At 40.5% G+C, this 19,125-nt stretch overlaps 1 protein-coding gene across 2 annotated transcripts in view; it reads right to left on the bottom strand.

The window, feature by feature from the left end:
* LOC141265442 (uncharacterized) overlaps nt 1-19,125 on the bottom strand; it is a 135,350-nt gene that overhangs the window by 63,580 nt on the left and 52,645 nt on the right. For both annotated transcript variants that reach the window (XM_073678556.1, XM_073678554.1), the window contains exons 11-14: nt 17,460-17,504; nt 7,480-7,527; nt 4,559-4,603; nt 3,140-3,187 (exon numbers count right to left, since the gene is read on the bottom strand). In XM_073678556.1, the coding sequence (XP_073534657.1) occupies nt 3,140-3,187; nt 4,559-4,603; nt 7,480-7,527; nt 17,460-17,504 (186 nt within the window). The remainder of the gene's footprint in view (nt 1-3,139; nt 3,188-4,558; nt 4,604-7,479; nt 7,528-17,459; nt 17,505-19,125) is intronic.

Below are 19,125 nucleotides of genomic sequence, written 5' to 3'. Positions count from 1 at the left end.
TGTGCTGATATAAAGTAGACATGTGGGAAATGTTATTTATTAACTATTTTGTGTGACATATCTCTCTGATTTAAGGGAATAAAAATTTTCGCAAAATTTCCGATTTTTTCACAAATAAACGCAAGTGATATCGAAGAAATTTTACCACTATCATGAAGCACAATAGGTCATGAAAAAGCAATCTCAGAATCTGTGGGATCCGTTGAAGAGTTCCAGAGGTATTACTTCAAAGTGACAGTGGTCAGATTTGTAAAAATTGGCCTGGTCATTAACATGCAAACAACCCTCGGGGGTAAAGGGGTTAATATGTTAGTATTAATATAGAACAATTAATTTTGGCCTATTGGTTCGGCCCTCTACAACAGTCACGGTCTCTCATGTGGCCCCTGTGGAAAATTAATTGTCCAACCCTGACCTAGAACATACTTAAAAATAGAAAAAGTATGAAAATGCACAGGGATCACCTATAAAACGTCTAATTTTTATTGTTGACATAAACAGAGAAAAAAAGAAACCAACCACAAAGACACAATTTAGTGATATATGCTATTGCGCATGAGTGGGCACCATTTTGCTGGATTTACTTTTTTTTTTAAAAGCCCACAATAAGAACTGTGCAAGAGCAGTATTTAAAATAGGAGGCAGATCACTGAAGGATCAGTGACCTGTCATTTTACCCCATAAGGATGAATAAGAGAACAGAGCACCAAATAAAGACCCGCTTCAAAGCATGAGCATATTATCTCGAAACTGCAATCAAAGATTAAACAACCACAAAATGGATTTCATCAACCCAGGTATCATTTTAATCAGTGTAACGGTGTTTACTTTGCAAATTCCTGATGACCGGTTCGCTCTAAGCAAGTTTAATGTGAAGTGATCTCTAAAAGGGCTAAAGTTAAAGATGACAAAGTTCCTTTGTATTTTAGGCAAAAAAAAAAAATAGTCATTTTTTACATTTTAAAAATTACAAAAAGGAAAATGGGCCGATGCAAAGGTTTGGCCACCCTGCATGGTTAGTACTTAGTAGCAACCTCTTTTGCAAGTATCACAGCTTGTAAACGCTTTTTGTTGCCAGCCAAGAGTCTTTAAATTTTTGTTTGAGGGATCTTCATCCATGTTTCCTTGGAAAATTCTTCCACTTCTGTGAGATTCCTAGGTCATCTTGTATGCACTGCTATTTTGGGGTGTAGCAGCAGAGGGCCATTGTAAAACCTTCAGAATGTGCCTTTTGATGTAGTCTATTGTGGATTTTGACATGTGTTTAGGATAGGGCCGTGGAGTCGCTAAGCCAAACCTCCAACTCCTCAATTTCCATGACACCGACTCCCTCATACATGCCTCATGTTTAAGTGATATATTTACTGTAGCACAGGTTTATCTCAGCTAAAAGTCTAGACCCTTAGATCAGGAATAGGACATTTCAGAACTTTCCCAAATTCTTAAGAAAAAATATTCCCCACAAACTGCACTGAACTACTGTACCCAATTTATTATATATTTTAGGAGTCGGAGTTGGTCCATTTTATACCGACTCCACAGCCCTGGTTTAGGATCATTATCCATATGCAGAAGCCATCCTCTTTTCAACTTCAGTTTGTTTTTTTTACAGATGGTGTTATGTTTGCATCAAGAATTTGTTGAAATTTTATTGAATTCATTCTTCCCTCTATCTGTGAAATGTTCCCTGTGCCATTGGCTGCAACACAACCCCAAAGAATGATTGAACCACCCCCATACTTAATGGTTGGTGAGATGTGCTTAATGGTTGGTGAGATGTTCTTTTCTTGAAATTCTGTGCTCTTTTTTTCTCCACACATACCTTTGATCATTGTGGCCAAAGAGTTCTATTTTAACCTCATCAGTCCACAGGACGCATTTCCAAAATGCAAAAGCCTTGTTTAGATGTTCCTTAGCATACTTCGGACGCTGAATTTTATGGTGAGGATGCAGGAGAGGTTTTCTTCTGTTGACTCTTCCACTTAAAAAGGCCATACTTGTGTAGGTGTCTCTGAACAGTAGAAGAATGTACCACAACTCTAGAGTCTGCTAAATCTATCCGAAGGCCTCTCTAGCAATCCTATGAGCAACTCTCACTGAAATTTTGCTTGGTCTTCCAGAGCTTATCTTGCCCTCCACTGTTACTGTTAACTGCCATTTCTTAATTACATTTCGAACTAGGGAAAGGGCAATTTGAAAATGCTTTGCTACCTTCTTATAGCCTTCTCTTATTTTGTGGGCCTCCACCATTTTCAGTGTGTTAGGCAGCTGCTTAGAAGAACCTATGGCTGCAGTTTTTTGGCACAAGGTTAGAGGCTGGGTTTTTATAAAGCTGGGAAATTTGCACCACCTGGTCTTTCCTAACGATAATAGTGAACAAACCATAACGCTAACAGGATAAATAAGGTCTGAAACCTTGGTTAAAGTTATCTTAGCACACAAATCTCCAAGGTTGTCAAAAATTTAGCATTGGACCATTGTCCTTTTTGCAATTTTTAAAATGTAAAAAATCGTACCACTTCTGGTGTAGCTGAAATATCGATGTGTCCATGATTAATTGCAAAATATCATGAACCGCACAATTTGTAAGGACGTGAAAGATTGTTTTTCTACAAAAATGTTGTTTTAGCCATAAATTCTTAATTTTTCTCTATAAGTAATAGGGAAGACGGATTCCGCAATTTCCAACAAAATTGCGCCTGAATGTGGCAATACCCATCATGTGTTTTTGAAACTGTTTGTAGATACGGTGGGCCTCAGTAGGGAAGAATCACTATTTGGCTTTATGACTCCAATTGTGGCAGTAATAGTTTGTGGGCGCCACTTACAGAGCGCCCGAGGTACTAGAACAGCAGCAAAAAAAAAAAAACACAACAAAGTGACCCCATTTCAGACACTAAACCCCTTTACGGAATTCATATAGGAGTTTAATGAGCATTTTTACCCCATAGTATTTTCGTTAATTTCTTTACCAATGGACCGACTGAAGAATAAAAATTACAAGTTACAGTAATAAGATTTAGTTCAAATGTTTCATTTTACCATGGATAATAAGAAAAAAAGTACCCTGTATGTTACACCATTTCTCTGGTCATACACTACTGTTAGGGCACATGGCAAAGCTCAAGAGATCATTTACCGTTTGGGACAAAGGGTTTCCTTATTGAGGATGGTGTTTGCACAGCTCCTAAGAAAAAGCAGAAAAAATCAAAAATTAAATCTCATTTTACAAGTTACTATCAGAGAATTCATCTACAAGTGTAAACTATTTTGACCCCACTGGCATTTTCCAGAAATTAGTGCATAGTTGATATTAAGTGAACATTGCAAATATGGCATTTCAGTGACCAATACATAGTGCCCAGCTTGTTAAACTGGTTTTCTAGACTTAACAATTGAAGACTAGTCTTAATATTAGATTTTTGGGGGTCCGGTACCACCCATCGATCATCTGAAAACGGCTCCAGCAGCGGCCAGAACTAAGTGATTTACAGCAGGAAAACACATCAGCACCATGCATTACTAATGGCGGCTGCAGAATAACTGCATACATTCGATTCAATGGGAGATAAAGCGCAGTACTTTCTGCGGCCACTAAGCAATGTACAGAGCGGTTGTGTTCCATCCCTATATTACTTAGGTTTGGACGCCAGTGGTTTTCTTTTTTTTTTTTTTTTAATCTTCCCAGTAAAGAAATTTAAGTTTAATTTGCCTGATTACTAATCTAATTCCATGCAATACCTGTGCGTGGCTGGGTATTAGACCTGTCAATATTATACTGACAAGAGGTCTATTAGACCCTGCTTATAGCAGGGCATAACAGGTCACCACCGTATGCGACTGATCCCAAGGCCATTACTTAGCCTGGTGTTGCCGGGTAACCATGCTGAGAAGAGAAGAGAAAAACCATTGTAAACGCGGGCAAACTTTTTTTTTTGTGATCGCTGACCGGAAAAACCGACTCTGATCACATTCTCCAGGGTCTCAGCTACCCCCAGTAGCGGAGACCCCAGAGATTTTCCGACACTGCGGGGGCGTTATAGGCTTGTTCCTAAGCAATGTGAAAGAGTGGGGATGAGGCATAAGTACCCTTAACTGCCGTCGTGAAAATGCGTTACAGCGGCCGTTAAGGGGTTAAACAAAGTGTCAGAGGGCAATGGCTGCGTTCAATGCAGCCGCCTCTGCCGCCTCCCTGAAACAAAGCATCATCAGTGACCTTTGCGTCAGGGTCTGGGCTAGTCCCTGCACGATTTGCAGGGACTAGCTCAGATCAGCAATAACGAGCCGACAGAGCACACTGTCAGTGCGTGCTGTCAAAATACCAGCATTGCAGAGACTTTGACGTCACTTGCCGGGGGCGATTCCCTTTACGGTGCCCTCTGTGTTCCTTTTATTGCCACATGACAAATCTTAGCTGGACATTGAGTTCATGCCACTTGAGAAATGGCAATTATTGCAATGCAGAATTTGAAGCATAAAACTCAATCAGCAGGTCTGAAGATGTAGAATTTACAGGATTCATTAACAAAAGGAAAATGCTAAATAAATATCCACATACCTGGTTGAACATTCCCTGTAGGGTTCAAGTTCCTTTCTGCTTGAGCTTAAAAAGAACAAAAAATTAGTCACCAAGACAGATATTGTGATAACAAGAAATCTCTTATGAAAGCACTTTTCCTACATTTAGTGTACATTATATTCAACAGAATGCTACTAAAAGGGGTTATTTGGCATGTAAGCACTTCTGGCCTATCTTTAGGACAGGCAATCAGTGCTTGATGGTTTTGGTGTCCGATATCACTAATCAGATTAAAGGGGCTGCAGGGCTCATGGCACTAAGCTACAGTACAAGGCACAGCCATCGGGATAGACAAGACACTAGGTCTATGTAAACAATGAAGGGGATGCAGAGCTCAATTCTGCTTGTCTACACAAACCCCACTGATCAAACACTGGCTAAAGTACCTGAAAGCCCCTTAAAGGGAATCTGTCACGTCCTAGCGGCCCTCTAGATTGCCCCTATAGCGTTATTAGTGATGCAATGGCATCACTAACCAGCTGTTTTCATGAAAATTGGTGCAGTTATAATGATTTTATAACGTTTATTATACTTAGATCCTACCTGCTCTTTCAGTCATAGGGGTGTGCTTGTCATATTCATACATGGGCGGGCGCAGCATTCACTCACTGCTGGCGCCGCCCATGTATTTTAACCCTGCTCCCAGCAAGCGCTGATATTGTGGGGCGCAGGCGCACTTGTATAAGTCCGGGCACCTGCGCAGTGAGGCTGTGTGATTACCAGCTTCACTGCGCATGAGCGGGGAACATAGCGCTTGTGCAGTTAAGCTGTGTAGTTCGCAGCTGCACTGCGCAAGCACTATGACGCTATGTTCCCGGCGCATGCGCAGTGAAGCTGGTAGTCACACAGCCTCACTGTGCAGGCGGCCGGACATTTACAAGTGCGCCTGCGTCCCACAATATCAGCGCTGGCCGGGAACAGGATTCAAATACATGGGCGGCGCCAGCAGTGAGTGAATGCTGCGCCCACCCATGACTGAATATGACAAGCACACCCCTATGACTGAAAATGCAGGTAGGATCTAAGTATATTAAACGTTATAAAATCATTATAGCTGCATCAATTTTCATGAACACAGCTCGTTAGTGATGCACATTGCATCACTAAACGCTATGGGGGCAGTCTAGAGGGCAGCTAGGATGTGACAGGCTCCCTTTAAACATAAGAGCACGTCATAACAGAGCTGTTGTTGCACATTATGTGAAAAACAAGCAATATCACTAGACCATGATCACACTGGCATCAGGGTTCCACTCTTGTAGGGTTTCATTGAACTTGACAACAATTCTACTTAGTTCGGTCTAGTAAAATGAACCATTATAAAAACCTGAAGGAAGCCGGAGTGACCGGTTATAAGTAATGGAATCTGTCAGGCTCCATTAGTAAAGGCTGAGAAAAAAAATATATACTGCATAAGTCACAGCACCTGTAAAAATATGGGCTAAAATTTATAACTATCAGATGTATTTGAATAGAAATTACAGCACCATCAAATCAAAGGGGATCAACGTAGCACATATTTTCAAGTATCAAAAGTACGAGAAAAAGAAGTATGCAAATACACGTGGATCACCTATAAAATGTTTTGTTTTTTTTTCTTGCTAACGAAAAGACAAAAAAAAGAAGAAACCAACCACAAGTAGGCACAATTATAAAAAAAAACAATTAAAGCCAATAGACTATATACACAAATTAGGCATGCCCACAATAAGGCCTCATCCACCTAAATGGAGAAAGGAAATTGGTCTTGACATTAAGTGATGATCAAAGAAATAAATTAATATCAATTCACCAGTGTTCAAACCAATAAATGCAATTGAAATAGCGCAAACATGTCTATAAAAAAGAACACAAAATAAAAGTATCCTGTAAACGGTTATTGTTCAGTCGGATGAGAATAGATGTTTGCCTTATTGTGGGCATGGCTAATTTGAGTATGTAGCTTATTGGCTTTTTAATTGTTTTTATTATTGAGTCTGTCTTTTCATGTCAATAAAAATAAACATTTTATAAGTGATCCCTACATAATAGCATACGTTTTCTTCTGCTTTTTCTCAAATGGCAGCTATGGATGAACATGCTTGTGACATTTGCTGATGGACAAAGCTGTAAAAAGGATAGACTTTCTGACTGACAACATACGTAGGGGTTGCAATCTAAAGAACATCTTGGTGTCCAGGCATCGGAAACAAACTACAGTGCAAAATTGTTAGTGGTTACAAAACCAAGTTCTTGGATCACATAAATGTGGGCATTTCTAAGGCATGTAAATTTATGCCAACCATCCAAGAGCTTCAAAATCCTCTTATTTTAAAGGTAGTGACCTCTTTGGACCCACAGCTGTTTATTAAACGAAAGTTTATTATCTTGGGATGTGAAAGATTATGTTTTCTTCTACAAAAACCTTGTTTTAGCCATAAATTATTCATTTTTACTAAAATTATAACAAAAAAAGGATCCCACAATTTCCAAAGAAATTGCATTTGAATGCAGCAATACCCAACATGTGTCTGTCTGTAGACACGTTGAGCTTCAGAAGGGAAGAATCTCTATTTGGCTTTGGGAGTGCAACTATGGCAGTAATAGTTTGTGGGTGCCATTTGCAGAGCGTCCGAGGTACTAGAACAGCAAAAAAAAAAGTAACCCCATTTCAGAAACTAAACCCCTTTAGGGAATTCATATAGGGATTTAATGAGCATTTTTACCCCACAGTATTTTTATTGACTAAAGATTAAAAATTACATGTACCAGTAATAAGGTTTAGTTCAAAATGTTTTATTTTTACCATGGCTAAAAATTTTTTTTTAAAAAGTACCCTGCAAGTTATTACACTATTTCTCTGGTCATACACTGCTGTTAGGGCACATGGGAAGGCTCAAATGAGAAGAACAAGCATTTACCATTTAGGACGAAGGGATGCCTTATTGCAGGTGTCATTTTCATAACTCCTAAGAAAAAGCAGAAACATTCAAAAATTTACCTCAATTCGCAAGTTACAATCAGAAAATTCATCTACAAGTGTAACAACTACTTTGACCCCACTGGTATTTTCCAAAAATTAGTGCAATAGTGGACATTACAAAGTGAAGACTGCAAATATGCCATTTCAGTGACCAATACATCGTGCCCAGCTTGTTAAACTGGATTTCCAGACTTAGCAATTGAAAACCTATCTTCGTATGAGATTGTTTGGGGGTCCGATACCACCCATCGATCATCTGAAAACTGCTCCAGCCAGAACTGATGTACAGATGGAAAACACATCAGAACCATGCATTGCTTAATGGTGGCTGCAGAGTAACTGCAGTACATTCAATTCAATTGGAGATAAAGCGCAGTACTTTCTGCGGCCACTAAGCAATGTACAGACATTGTGTTCCACCCCTATATTAGTTAGTTTTGGACGATGCCTGAAAGAGCCATTTTCAGACAAAATCACTGGGGGTGAAGGGCGTCAAACCCCCACTAATGTCATATTAATGACCCAACCAGCAAATAAGTCATCATTAGGTCCTGAACAACCCAGGCTTCTCCCCTCTGGAGCAATGCCATACATGTTGATACCAACTGTACATTGGACACACTGTAGGGCTCAGAAGGTAAGAGGGGGTGGTCATTTGGCTTTGGGAGTGTGGATTTCGTTGGCGCTTTGTCGCTTTTCCAGCATCTTGCAGTGACTAGTAACATAGAAAAACTATTTTTTTTGGCTGACATATCTGAGTAGGGTTTGTTTTCTTGGATGAGTTAAAGTTTTTTGCAGAACAATTTGAGGGTACATAACTATTTAAATTGCTTTTTATTTGGATCGTTGGGAAACCAAATGAACAGTTAGACAGGAATTCAAGGACTGTCTTATTTTTTGCAATGTTTTACACAGGTCACCGTGCAGTAAAAGCAATAACATAACTTTATTCTTTTGGTCAGTATGAATACAGTGCTATCACACTGACGGCGATTTTTTTAGGTTTTGCTACTTTTACACATTAACAACTATTTTTACAATCAATATTTTTGTTTTTATTGCCTGCCATTTTGATAGCTGTAACTTTTTTTCCAACAAGGCGATATGGGGCATATTTCTTGCTGGATAAGATGATGATGTTTTCTGTGATGTTTATACAGTGGGGAAAATAAGTATTTGATACACTGACTATTTTGCCAGTTTTTCCACCTACAAAGAATGGAGAGGTCTGTAATTTTTATTGTAGGTACACTTCAACTGTGAAAGACAGAATCTAAAAATAAAAACTAGAAGATCCGATCGTATGATTTTTATACAATTAAATTGCATTTTATTGCATGAAATTAGTATTTGATCATTTAGCAACCAGCAAGAATTCTGACTCTCACAGACCTGTTAATAGTTTTTCTTTGAGAAGCCCTCCTACTCTGCACTAATTATCTGTATTTATTGCACCAGTTTGAGCTCATTAAATGTATAAAAGACACGTGTTCACAACACTAAAATCAATCACACTCCTACCACTCCACCATGGCCAAGACCAAAAAGCTATCTAAGGACACCGGGGACAAAATTGTAGACCTGCACAAGGCTTGGATGGGCTACAGGATAATAGTCAAGCAGCTTGGTGAGAAGGCAACAACTGTTGGAACAATTATTAGAAAATGGAAGAAACACAAGATGACTGTCAATCTTCCTCAGACTGGGGCTCTAAGCAAGATCTCACCTGACAGGCGAAGAATAATTCTGACAAAGGTCAGAAATCGGCCCAGAACTACATGGGAGGCCCTGGTCAATGACCTGAAGAGAGCTGGGATCACAGTCTCAAACATTACCATTAGTAACACACTACACAGTCATGGATTAAAATACTGCAGGGCACGCAAGGTACGCTGCTCATACCAGCACATCTCCAGGCCCGTTTGAAGTTTGCCAATGACCATCTGGATGATCCAGAGGAGGCATGGGAGAAGATGAGACCAAAACAGAACTTTTTGGTATCAACTCCACTCGCCGTGTTTGGAGGAAGAAGAAGGATGAGTACAACCCCAAATACACTGTCCCAAAAGTGAAGCATGGTGGGGGATACAATATACTTTGGGGGTGCTTTACTGCAAAGGGGACAGGACGACTGCACCGTATTGATGGAGAATGGATGGGGTCATGTATCACAAGTTTTGGGCCAACAACCTCCTTCCCTCAGTAAGAGCTTTGAAGATGGGTCGTGGCTGGGTCTTCCAGTATGACAATGACCCGAAAAACACAGCCTGGGTAACTAAAGAGTGGCTCCATAAGAAGCATTTCAAGGTCCTGGAGTGGCCTAGTCAGTCTACAGTCCTGAACCCAATATAAAATCTTTGGAGGGAGCTGAAACTCAATGTTGCCCAGCGACAGCCCCGAAACCTGAAAGATCCGGAAAAGTGGGCTAAAATCCCTGCTGCAGTGTGTGCAAAATTGGTCCAGAAATACTAGAAACGTCTGACCTCTGTAATTGCAAACAAAAGGTTTCTGTACCAAAATATTAAGTTATGTTTTTCTATTGTTTCAAATACTTATTTCATGCAATAAAAATGCAAATTATATATGTAAAAATCATACAGTGTGATTTGCTGGATTTCTTCTTTTTTTTTTTTTTTTAAAGACTCACAGTTGAAGTATACCTACGATAAAAATTACGGATCTCTCCATTATTTGTAGGTGAGAAAACACGCAAAATCATCAGATTATGAAATACTATTATATATCTTTAGTTTTCACATAAAAACAGCGGTATGTTGCAACACATTTTTCAGCTAATTTTTTTACATTTTTTTTTTACTTAGTCCTAGTAAGGAAATTCAAGTATAATTTGTCTGATTGCTGGCCTAATGACATGCAATATTAGACCTGTCAACATCCCCCGACAAGAGGTCCTTTAGACCCTGCTTATAAGCAGGGCATAACAGTGCCACCGTAGGGGACTAATCACAAGGCCATTTTCCCTGGGGTTGTCATGGTAAAGATGCTGACTGCAGGGTGCCGATGGGGTTAAAGAGGGGAGCCATCTCCCTCAACTATCTAGATGCTGCTAAATGACAGCGGCATTTAAGAAGTTAAAAAAGCTAAATTGAACCCTTGCAGAAGGGGGTCAGCTATACTACACAGCTGACACTTGCTGATAAAGCTGGCATCATTATACCATATAGAGCGCCTGCTGAGAACTTCTTGTCTGCTGTGCCATGCATATATGTTGGCTGTCGGGAAGGGGTTAAATACATACACACATTATATATATACACACATTATATATATATATATATATATATATATATATATATATATATATATATATATATATATATATATATATATATATATATATATATATATATATATATATATATATATATATATATATATATACACACATACACATACACACACACACACATACATACACAGTACAGACCAAAAGTTTGGACACACCTTCTCATATAAAGATTTTTCTGCATTTTCATGACTATGAAAATTGTACATTCACACTGAAGGCATCAAAACTATGAATTCACACATGTGGAATTATATACTTAACAAAAAAGTGTGAAACAACTGAAAATATGTCTTATATTCTAGGTTCTTCAAAGTACCCACCTTTTGCTTTGATGACTGCTTTGCACACTCTTGGCATTCTCTTGATGAGCTTCAAGAGGTAGTCACCGGAAATGGTCTTCCAACAATCTTGGTGGAGTTCCCAGAGATGCTTAGCACTTGTTGGCCCTTTTGCCTTCACTCTGCAGTCCAGCTCACCCCAAACCATCTCGATTGGGTTCAGGTCTGGTGACTGTGGAGGCCAGGTCATCTGGCATAGCACCCCATCACTCTACTTTTTGGTCAAATAGCCCTTACACAGCCTGGAGGTGTGTTTGGGGTCATTGTCCTGTTGAAAAATAAATAATGGTCCAACTAAACGCAAACCGAATGGAATAGCATGCCGCTGCAAGATGCTGTGGTAGCCATGCTGGTTCAGTATGCCTTCAATTTTGAATAAATCCCCAACAGTGTCACCAGCAAGGCACCCCCACACCATCACACCTCCTCCTCCATGCTTCACAGTGAGAACCAGTCATGTAGAGTCCATCCGTTCACCTTTTCTGCGTTGCACAAAGACACGGTGGTTGGAACCAAAGATCTCAAATATGGACTCATCAGACCAAAGCACAGATTTACACTGTTCTGATGTCCATTCCTTGTGCTCTTTAGCCCAAATAAGTCTCTTCTGCTTGTTGCCTGACCTTAGCAGTAGTTTCCTAGCAGCTATTTTACCATGAATGCCTGCTGCACAAAGTCTCCTCTTAACAGTTGTTGAAGAGATGTGTCTGCTGCTAGAACTCTGTGTGGCAATGACCTGGTCTCTAATCTGAGCTGCTGTTAACCTGCGATTTCTGAGGCTGGTGACTCAGATAAACTTATTCTCAGAAGCAGAGGTGACTCTTGGTCTTCCTTTCCTGGGGCGGTCCTCATGTGAGCCAGTTTCTTTGTAGCGCTTGATGGTTTTTGCAACTGCACTTGGGGACACTTTCAAAGTTTGCCCAATTTTTCGGACTGACTGACCTTCATTTCTTAAAGTAATGATGGCCATTCGTTTTTCTTTACTTAGAATTTGTATTATGGCAAGAAAAAAGCAGCTAACAGTCTATTCAGTAGGACTATCAGCTGTGTATCCACCAGACTTCTGCACAACACAACTGATGGACCCAACCCCATTTATAAGGCAAGAAATACCACTTATTAAACCTGACAGGGCACACCTGTGAAGTGAAAATCATTTCCGGTGACTACCTCTTGAAGCTCGTCAAGAGAATGCCAAGAGTGTGCAAAGAAGTCATCAAAGCAAAAGGTGGCTACTTTGAAGAACCTAGAATATAAGACATATTTTCAGTTGTTTCACACTTTTTTTTATTAAGTATATAATTCCACATGTGCTAATTCATAGTTTTGATGCCTTCAGTGTGAATGTACAATTTTTATAGTCATGAAAATATAGAAAAATCTTTAAATGAGAAGGTGTGTCCAAACTTTTGGTCTGTACTGTACATACACACATATATACATACACACACTGCTCAAAAAAATAAAGCGAACACTCAAATAACACATCCTAGATCTGAATGAATGAAATATTCTCATTGAATACTTTGTTCTGTACAAAGTTGAATGCGCTGACAACAAAATCACACAAAAATCATGAATGGAAATCAAATTTATTAACCAATGGAGGCCTGGATTTGGAGCCACCCCCAAAATTAAAGTGGAAAAACACACTACAGGCAGATCCAACTTTGATGTAATGTCCTTAAAACAAGTCAGAATGAAGCTCAGTATTGTGTGTGGCCTCCACGTGCCTGTATGACTTCCCTACAACGCCTGGGCATGCTCCCGATGAGGTTGCGGATGGTCTCCTGTGGGATCTCCTCCAGGATGGCACATCAATGCGATCTGTGGCAAGAAGGTTTGCTGTGTCTGTCAGCGTAGTGTCCGGAGGCGCTACCAGGAGACAGGCCAGTACACCAGGAGTTGTGGAGGGGGCCGTAGGAGGGCAACAACCCAGCAGCAGGACCGCTACCTCCGCCTTTGTGCAAGGAGGAACAGGAGGAGCACTGCCAGAGCCCTGCAAAATGACCTCCAGCAGGCCACAAATGTGCATGTGTCTGCACAAACGGTTAGAAACCGACTCCATGAGGGTGGTATGAGGGCCCGACGTCCACAGATGGGGGTTGTGCTCACAGCCCAACACCGTGCAGGACGCTTGGCATTTGCCACAGAACACCAGGATTGCCAAAGTCGCCACTGGCGCCCTGTGCTCTTCACAGATGAAAGCAGGTTCACACTGAGCACATGTGACAGACGTGACAGAGTCTGGAGACGCCGTGGAGAGCGATCTGCTGCCTGCAACATCCTTCAGCATGACTGGTTTGGCAGTGGGTCAGCAATGGTGTGGGGTGGCATTTCTTTGGAGTGCCGCACACTCTCCATGTGCTCGCCAGAGGTAGCCTGACTGCCATTAGGTACTGAGATGAGATCCTCAGACCCCTTGTGAGACCATATGCTGGTGCGGTTGGCCCTGGGTTCCTCCTAATGCAGGACAATGCCAGACCTCATGTGACTGGAGTGTGTCAGCAGTTCCTACAAGATGAAGGCATTGTAACTATGGACTGGCCCGCCCGTTCCCCAGACCTGAATCCAATTAAGCACATCTGGGACATCATGTCTTGCTCCATCCACCAATGTCACGTTGCACCACAGACTGTCCAGGAGTTGGCAGATGCTTTAGTCCAGGTCTGGGAGGAGATCCCACAGGAGACCATCTGCAACCTCATCAGGAGAATGCCCAGGCGTTGTAGGGAGGTCATACAGGCACGTGGAGGCCACACACAATACTGAGCCTCATTTTGACTTGTTTTAAGAACATTACATCAAAGTTGGATCAGCCTGTAGTGTGTTTTTCCACTTTAATTTTGGGGGTGGCTCCAAATCCAGGCCTCCATTGGTTAATAAATTTGATTTCCATTGATGATTTGTGTGTGATTTTGTTGTCAGCACATTCAACTTTGTACAGAACAAAGTATTCAATGAGAATATTTCATTCACTCAGATCTGGGATGTGTTATTTGAGCGTTCCCTTTATTTTTTTGAGCAGTCTTGCCTGATTCTGCACTCCTCCCATTAACCAGCAGGTGTTGTATAAACAGCTCTGCTTGCCCTTTAAATGTAGGCGTTTTTAGCCCAGAAGACATGTTTGTCCGTTTAGATGTAGGCTTATAGCCCAAAAGTGGTATGGAAGGCAGAGTAGTTACCCATCAGGGGGAGGTTACCTTGCTGTGGTTGATGGGCACACATGAATTGCCCAATTTATGCGCTAAAAACCTTCGTTTTTTGTAAGTACTTGTTGCTGAGCAAAACAGTTTTGATCTAATATTTTCATTGTTAAGACGTATCTTGGCCATATGGAGTGCTGCTGCATTCTTTTGATATATTTTATAGTTACAACAGCTGGCACCAGTTCACACTAGGAGGTGCTGGTCAGGTTTCTCTGGTTTATATACACACACATAAACAAACATACATACATACATACATATATATATGCACACTGCGCAAAAAAATAAAGGGAACACTTAAACAGAATATAACTCCAAGTGAATCAAACTTCTGTGAAATCAAACTGTCCACTTAGGAAGCAACACTGATTGACAATCAATTTCACATGCTGTTGTGCAAATGAAATAGACAATAGTTGGAAATTATTGACAATTATCAAGCCACCATCAATAAAGGAGTGGTTCTCTAGATGGGGACTATAGTTTTTATATATATATATATATATATATATATATATATATATATATATATATATATATATATATATATATATATATATATATATATATATATATATATATATATATAGTACAGACCAAAAGTTTGGACACACCTTCTCATTTAAAGATTTTTCTGTAGTTACAAGACTTTGAAAATTGTACATTCACACTGAAGGCATCAAAACTATGAATTAACACATGTGGAATTATATACTTAACCAAAAAGTGTGAAACAACTGAAAATATGTCTTATATTCTGGGTTCTTCAAAGTAGCCACCTTTTGCTTTGATGATTGCTTTGCACACTCTTGGCATTCTCTTGATGAGCTTCAAGTGGTAGTCACCAGAAATGGTTTTCACTTCACAGGTGTGCCCTGTCAGGTTTAATGAGTGGGATTTCTTGCCTTATAAATGGGGTTGGGACCATCAGTTGTGTTGTGCAGAAGTCTGGTGGATACACAGCTGATAGTCCTACTGAATAGACTGTTAGAATTTGTATTATGGCAAGAAAAAAGCAGCTAAGTAAAGAAAAACGAGTGGCCATCATTACTTTAAGAAATGAAGGTCAGTCAGTCTGAAAAATTGGGCAAACTTTGAATGTCTCCCCAAGTGCAGTTGCAAAAACCATCAAGCGCTACAAAGAAACTGGCTCACATGAGGACCACCCCAGGAAAGGAAGACCAAGAGTCACCTCTGCTTCTGAGGATAAGTTTATCCGAGTCACCAGCAGCTCAGATTAGAGACCAGGTCAATGCCACACAGAGTTCAAGCAGCAGACACATCTCTACAACAACTGTTAAGAGGAGACTTTGTCCAGCAGGCCTTCATGGTAAAATAGCTGCTAGGAAACCACTGCTAAAGACAGGCAACAAGCAAAAGAGACTTGTTTGGGCTAAAGAACATAAGGAATGGACATTAGACCAGTGGAAATCTGTGCTATGGTCTGATGAGTCCAAATTTGAGATCTTTGGTTTCAACCACTGTGTCTTTGTGCGACGCAGAAAAGGTGAACGGATGGACTCTACATGCCTGGTTCCCACCGTGAAGCATGGAGGAGGAGGTGTGATGGTGTGGGGGTGCTTTGCTTGTGACACTGTTGGGGATTTATTCAAAATTGAAGGCATACTGAACCAGCATGGCTACCACAGCATCTTGCAGCGGCATGCTATTCCATCCAGTTTGCGTTTAGTTGGACCATCATTTATATTTCAACAGGACAATGACCCCAAACACACCTCCAGGCTGTATAAGGGCTATTTGACCAAGAAGGAGAGTAATGGGGTGCTACGCCAGATGACCTGGCCTCCACAGTCACCAGACCTGATCCCACTCGAGATGGTTTGGGGTGAGCTGGACCGCAGAGTGAAGGCAAAAGGGCCAACAAGTGCTAAACATCTCTGGGAACTCCTTAAAGATTGTTGGAAGACCATTTCCGGTGACTACCTCTTGAAGCTCATCAAGAGAATGCCAAGAGTGTGCAAAGCAGTCATCAAAGCAAAAGGTGGCTACTTTGAAGAACCTAGAATATAAGACATATTTTCAGTTGTTTCACACTTTTTTGTTAAGTATATAATTCCACATGTGTTAATTCATAGTTTTGATGCCTTCAGTGTGAATGTACAATTTTCAAAGTCATGAAAATACAGAAAAATCTTTAAATGAGAAGGTGTGTCCAAACTTTTGGTCTGTATATATATATATATATATATATATATATATATATATATATATATATATATATATATATATATATATATATATATATATATATATATATATATATATATATATATATTACACAACCTTGCCGGGAGCACTATCAAATACATATCGCACCCCTATGACTGAATACAGCAGATAGGACAAAGTATGGTATATATAATTTTATAAAATCATTATACCACCACAGATTTTAATGAAAAAAGCTTGTTCGTGCTGAACATTGAATCACTAATAAAGCAATGGGGGCAGTGTACATAGCAACTAGGACATAACAGGTTCCCTTTAAACCAAGTGTCATCAGAGAGCAATGGCTGCGGTCAGTGCAGCAGCCTCTGTCATCTCCCTGAAACGAAGCATCATCACTGACCTTCAGGTTCTGGGCTAGTCACTGCGCAATGTGACAGTGCCCTTGGGGTTTCCTTTATTGCTACATGACAAATCTTGGCTGGACATTGAGGTCATGCCACATGAGAAATGACAATTATTGTTATTATTGACACAGCGCTGGGGTCCTGGGTTCAAATCCCACCAAGGACAACATCTGCAAGGAGTTTGTATGTTCTCCCCGTGTTTGCGTGGGTTTCCTCCGGGTTCTCCGGTTTCCTCCCACACTCCAAAGACATACTGATAGGGAATCTAGATTGTGAGCCCCGATGGGGACAGCAACGATAATGTATGTAAAGCGCTGCGGAATATGTTAGCGCTATATAAAAATAAAGATTATTATTATTATATATTGTGATGCAGAATTTGAAGCGTACAATTTGATCAGCAGGACTGAAGATGCAGAATTTACAGAAGTATTCTTTAACTAAATGAAAATGTAAAATAAATATACCTGGTTGAACATTTCCTGCAGGGTTCACGTTCCTTACAGCTTGAGCTTAAAAAGAACAAAAAAAATTAGTCACCAACACAGATATTGTGATAACAAGAAATCTCTTAGAAAGCACTTTTCCTACATTTAGTGTACATTACATACCACAGAATGCTACTAAAAGGGGTTATTTGGGATTTAAGCATTAATGGCTTATTCTTTAGATAGGCCACCAGTGCTTGATGGTTTCAGGGTCTTCTCACCGCTGATCAGATTAAAGGGGCTGCAGGGCTCATGGCACTAAGCTACAGTACAAGGCACAGCCATCGGGATAGACAAGACACTAGGTCTATGTAAACAATGAAGGGGATGCAGAGCTCAATTCTGCTGGTCTACACAAACCCCACTGATCAGACACTGACTAAAGTACCTGAAAACCCCTTACACATAAGAGCACGTCATAACAGAGCAGTTGTTGCACATTATGTGAAAAACAAGCAATATCACTAGACCATGATCACACTGGCATCAGGGTTCCACTGAACCCGAGAACAATTCTACTTATTCCGGTGTAGTAAAATAAACTACTAAAAAAAACCTGAAGGAAGCCTGAGTGACCTGTTATAAGTAATGGAATCTGTCAGGCTCCTTTAGGAAAGGCTGAGAAAAAATATGTACTGGATAAGTCACGGCACCTCTAAGGCTATGTGCCCAAGATGCAGAAATGCTGCATATTTTTTTCCGCATCTCCCTGGCAGGAAAAACGCATGCCGATTTTACATGCGTTTATTCCTGCCAGGTAGAAGCGTTTGTCAAGCGTTTTTGCATGTGGGTTATCAAGCGCTTTTCCAAGCGATTTTAGCATCACTTGGAAAAGTGCTTGACAACTTGGTCAAACTATATAAATCCATGCAACTGGCATGGATTTATATAGTGTGACCAAGTAATAGTTAAAAAGAGAAAAAAAAAAAAAAAAAAAAAAAAAATGGTAAAAAATAAAGATTATACTTACCTTCCGATGGCCCCCGGTCTTTTCTCCTCTGCGCCCGGTCTCTTGTACTGCTCGCGGTGGTGTGAAAGGACCTTTCATGACGTCATTTAGTCATGTGACAGGTCACGCGACCACCGACGTCAGCAGGCGTGTGACCTGACTAAATGAAGTCATGGAAGGTCCTTTTAGACCATAGCGAGCCGCCCAACACACCGGACGCATCGCTGAGGAGACCGGGGGCCATCGGAAGGCAAGTATAATCTTTATTTTTTATTTTAAATTATTATTTTTTTAACAGGTTCTATGGTATCGTAGTCTGGAGGAGAGTCTCCTCTTCTCCAGACCCGGGTACCATCCACACATTGAATCGCTTAATAGCCGCATGTGCACATGTAGTGATGCGGATATTAAGCGATTCAATGCAAGTCAATGGCGGCAATTACACACTGCATGTCCGCAAAATTAATGGACATGCTGCGTTTTTTTCCGCAATGATAATCCGCAGCGGAAATTTCCGAGGCATGTGCACAGCACATGCGGATTATCATTGAGGACCATGGGACACGTATTACCAAGCGTTTTTTTAAGCATTTTCGCTGCTGAAATTCCGCAGCAAAAACGCTTGAAAAAAGCAAAGTGGGCACGCAGCCTAAACAATGAGCTAAATGAATAACTTATTAAACATCTGAACAAGGA

Source organism: Phyllobates terribilis, unplaced genomic scaffold (assembly GCF_046119375.1).
Source record: "Phyllobates terribilis strain yellow unplaced genomic scaffold, ASM4611937v1 Scaffold_4__5_contigs__length_816908805, whole genome shotgun sequence".
NCBI lineage: Eukaryota > Metazoa > Chordata > Amphibia > Anura > Dendrobatidae > Phyllobates > Phyllobates terribilis.
The sequence above is the reverse complement of the archived record's forward strand: the minus strand, read 5'-3'. Positions and strand labels throughout refer to the sequence as shown.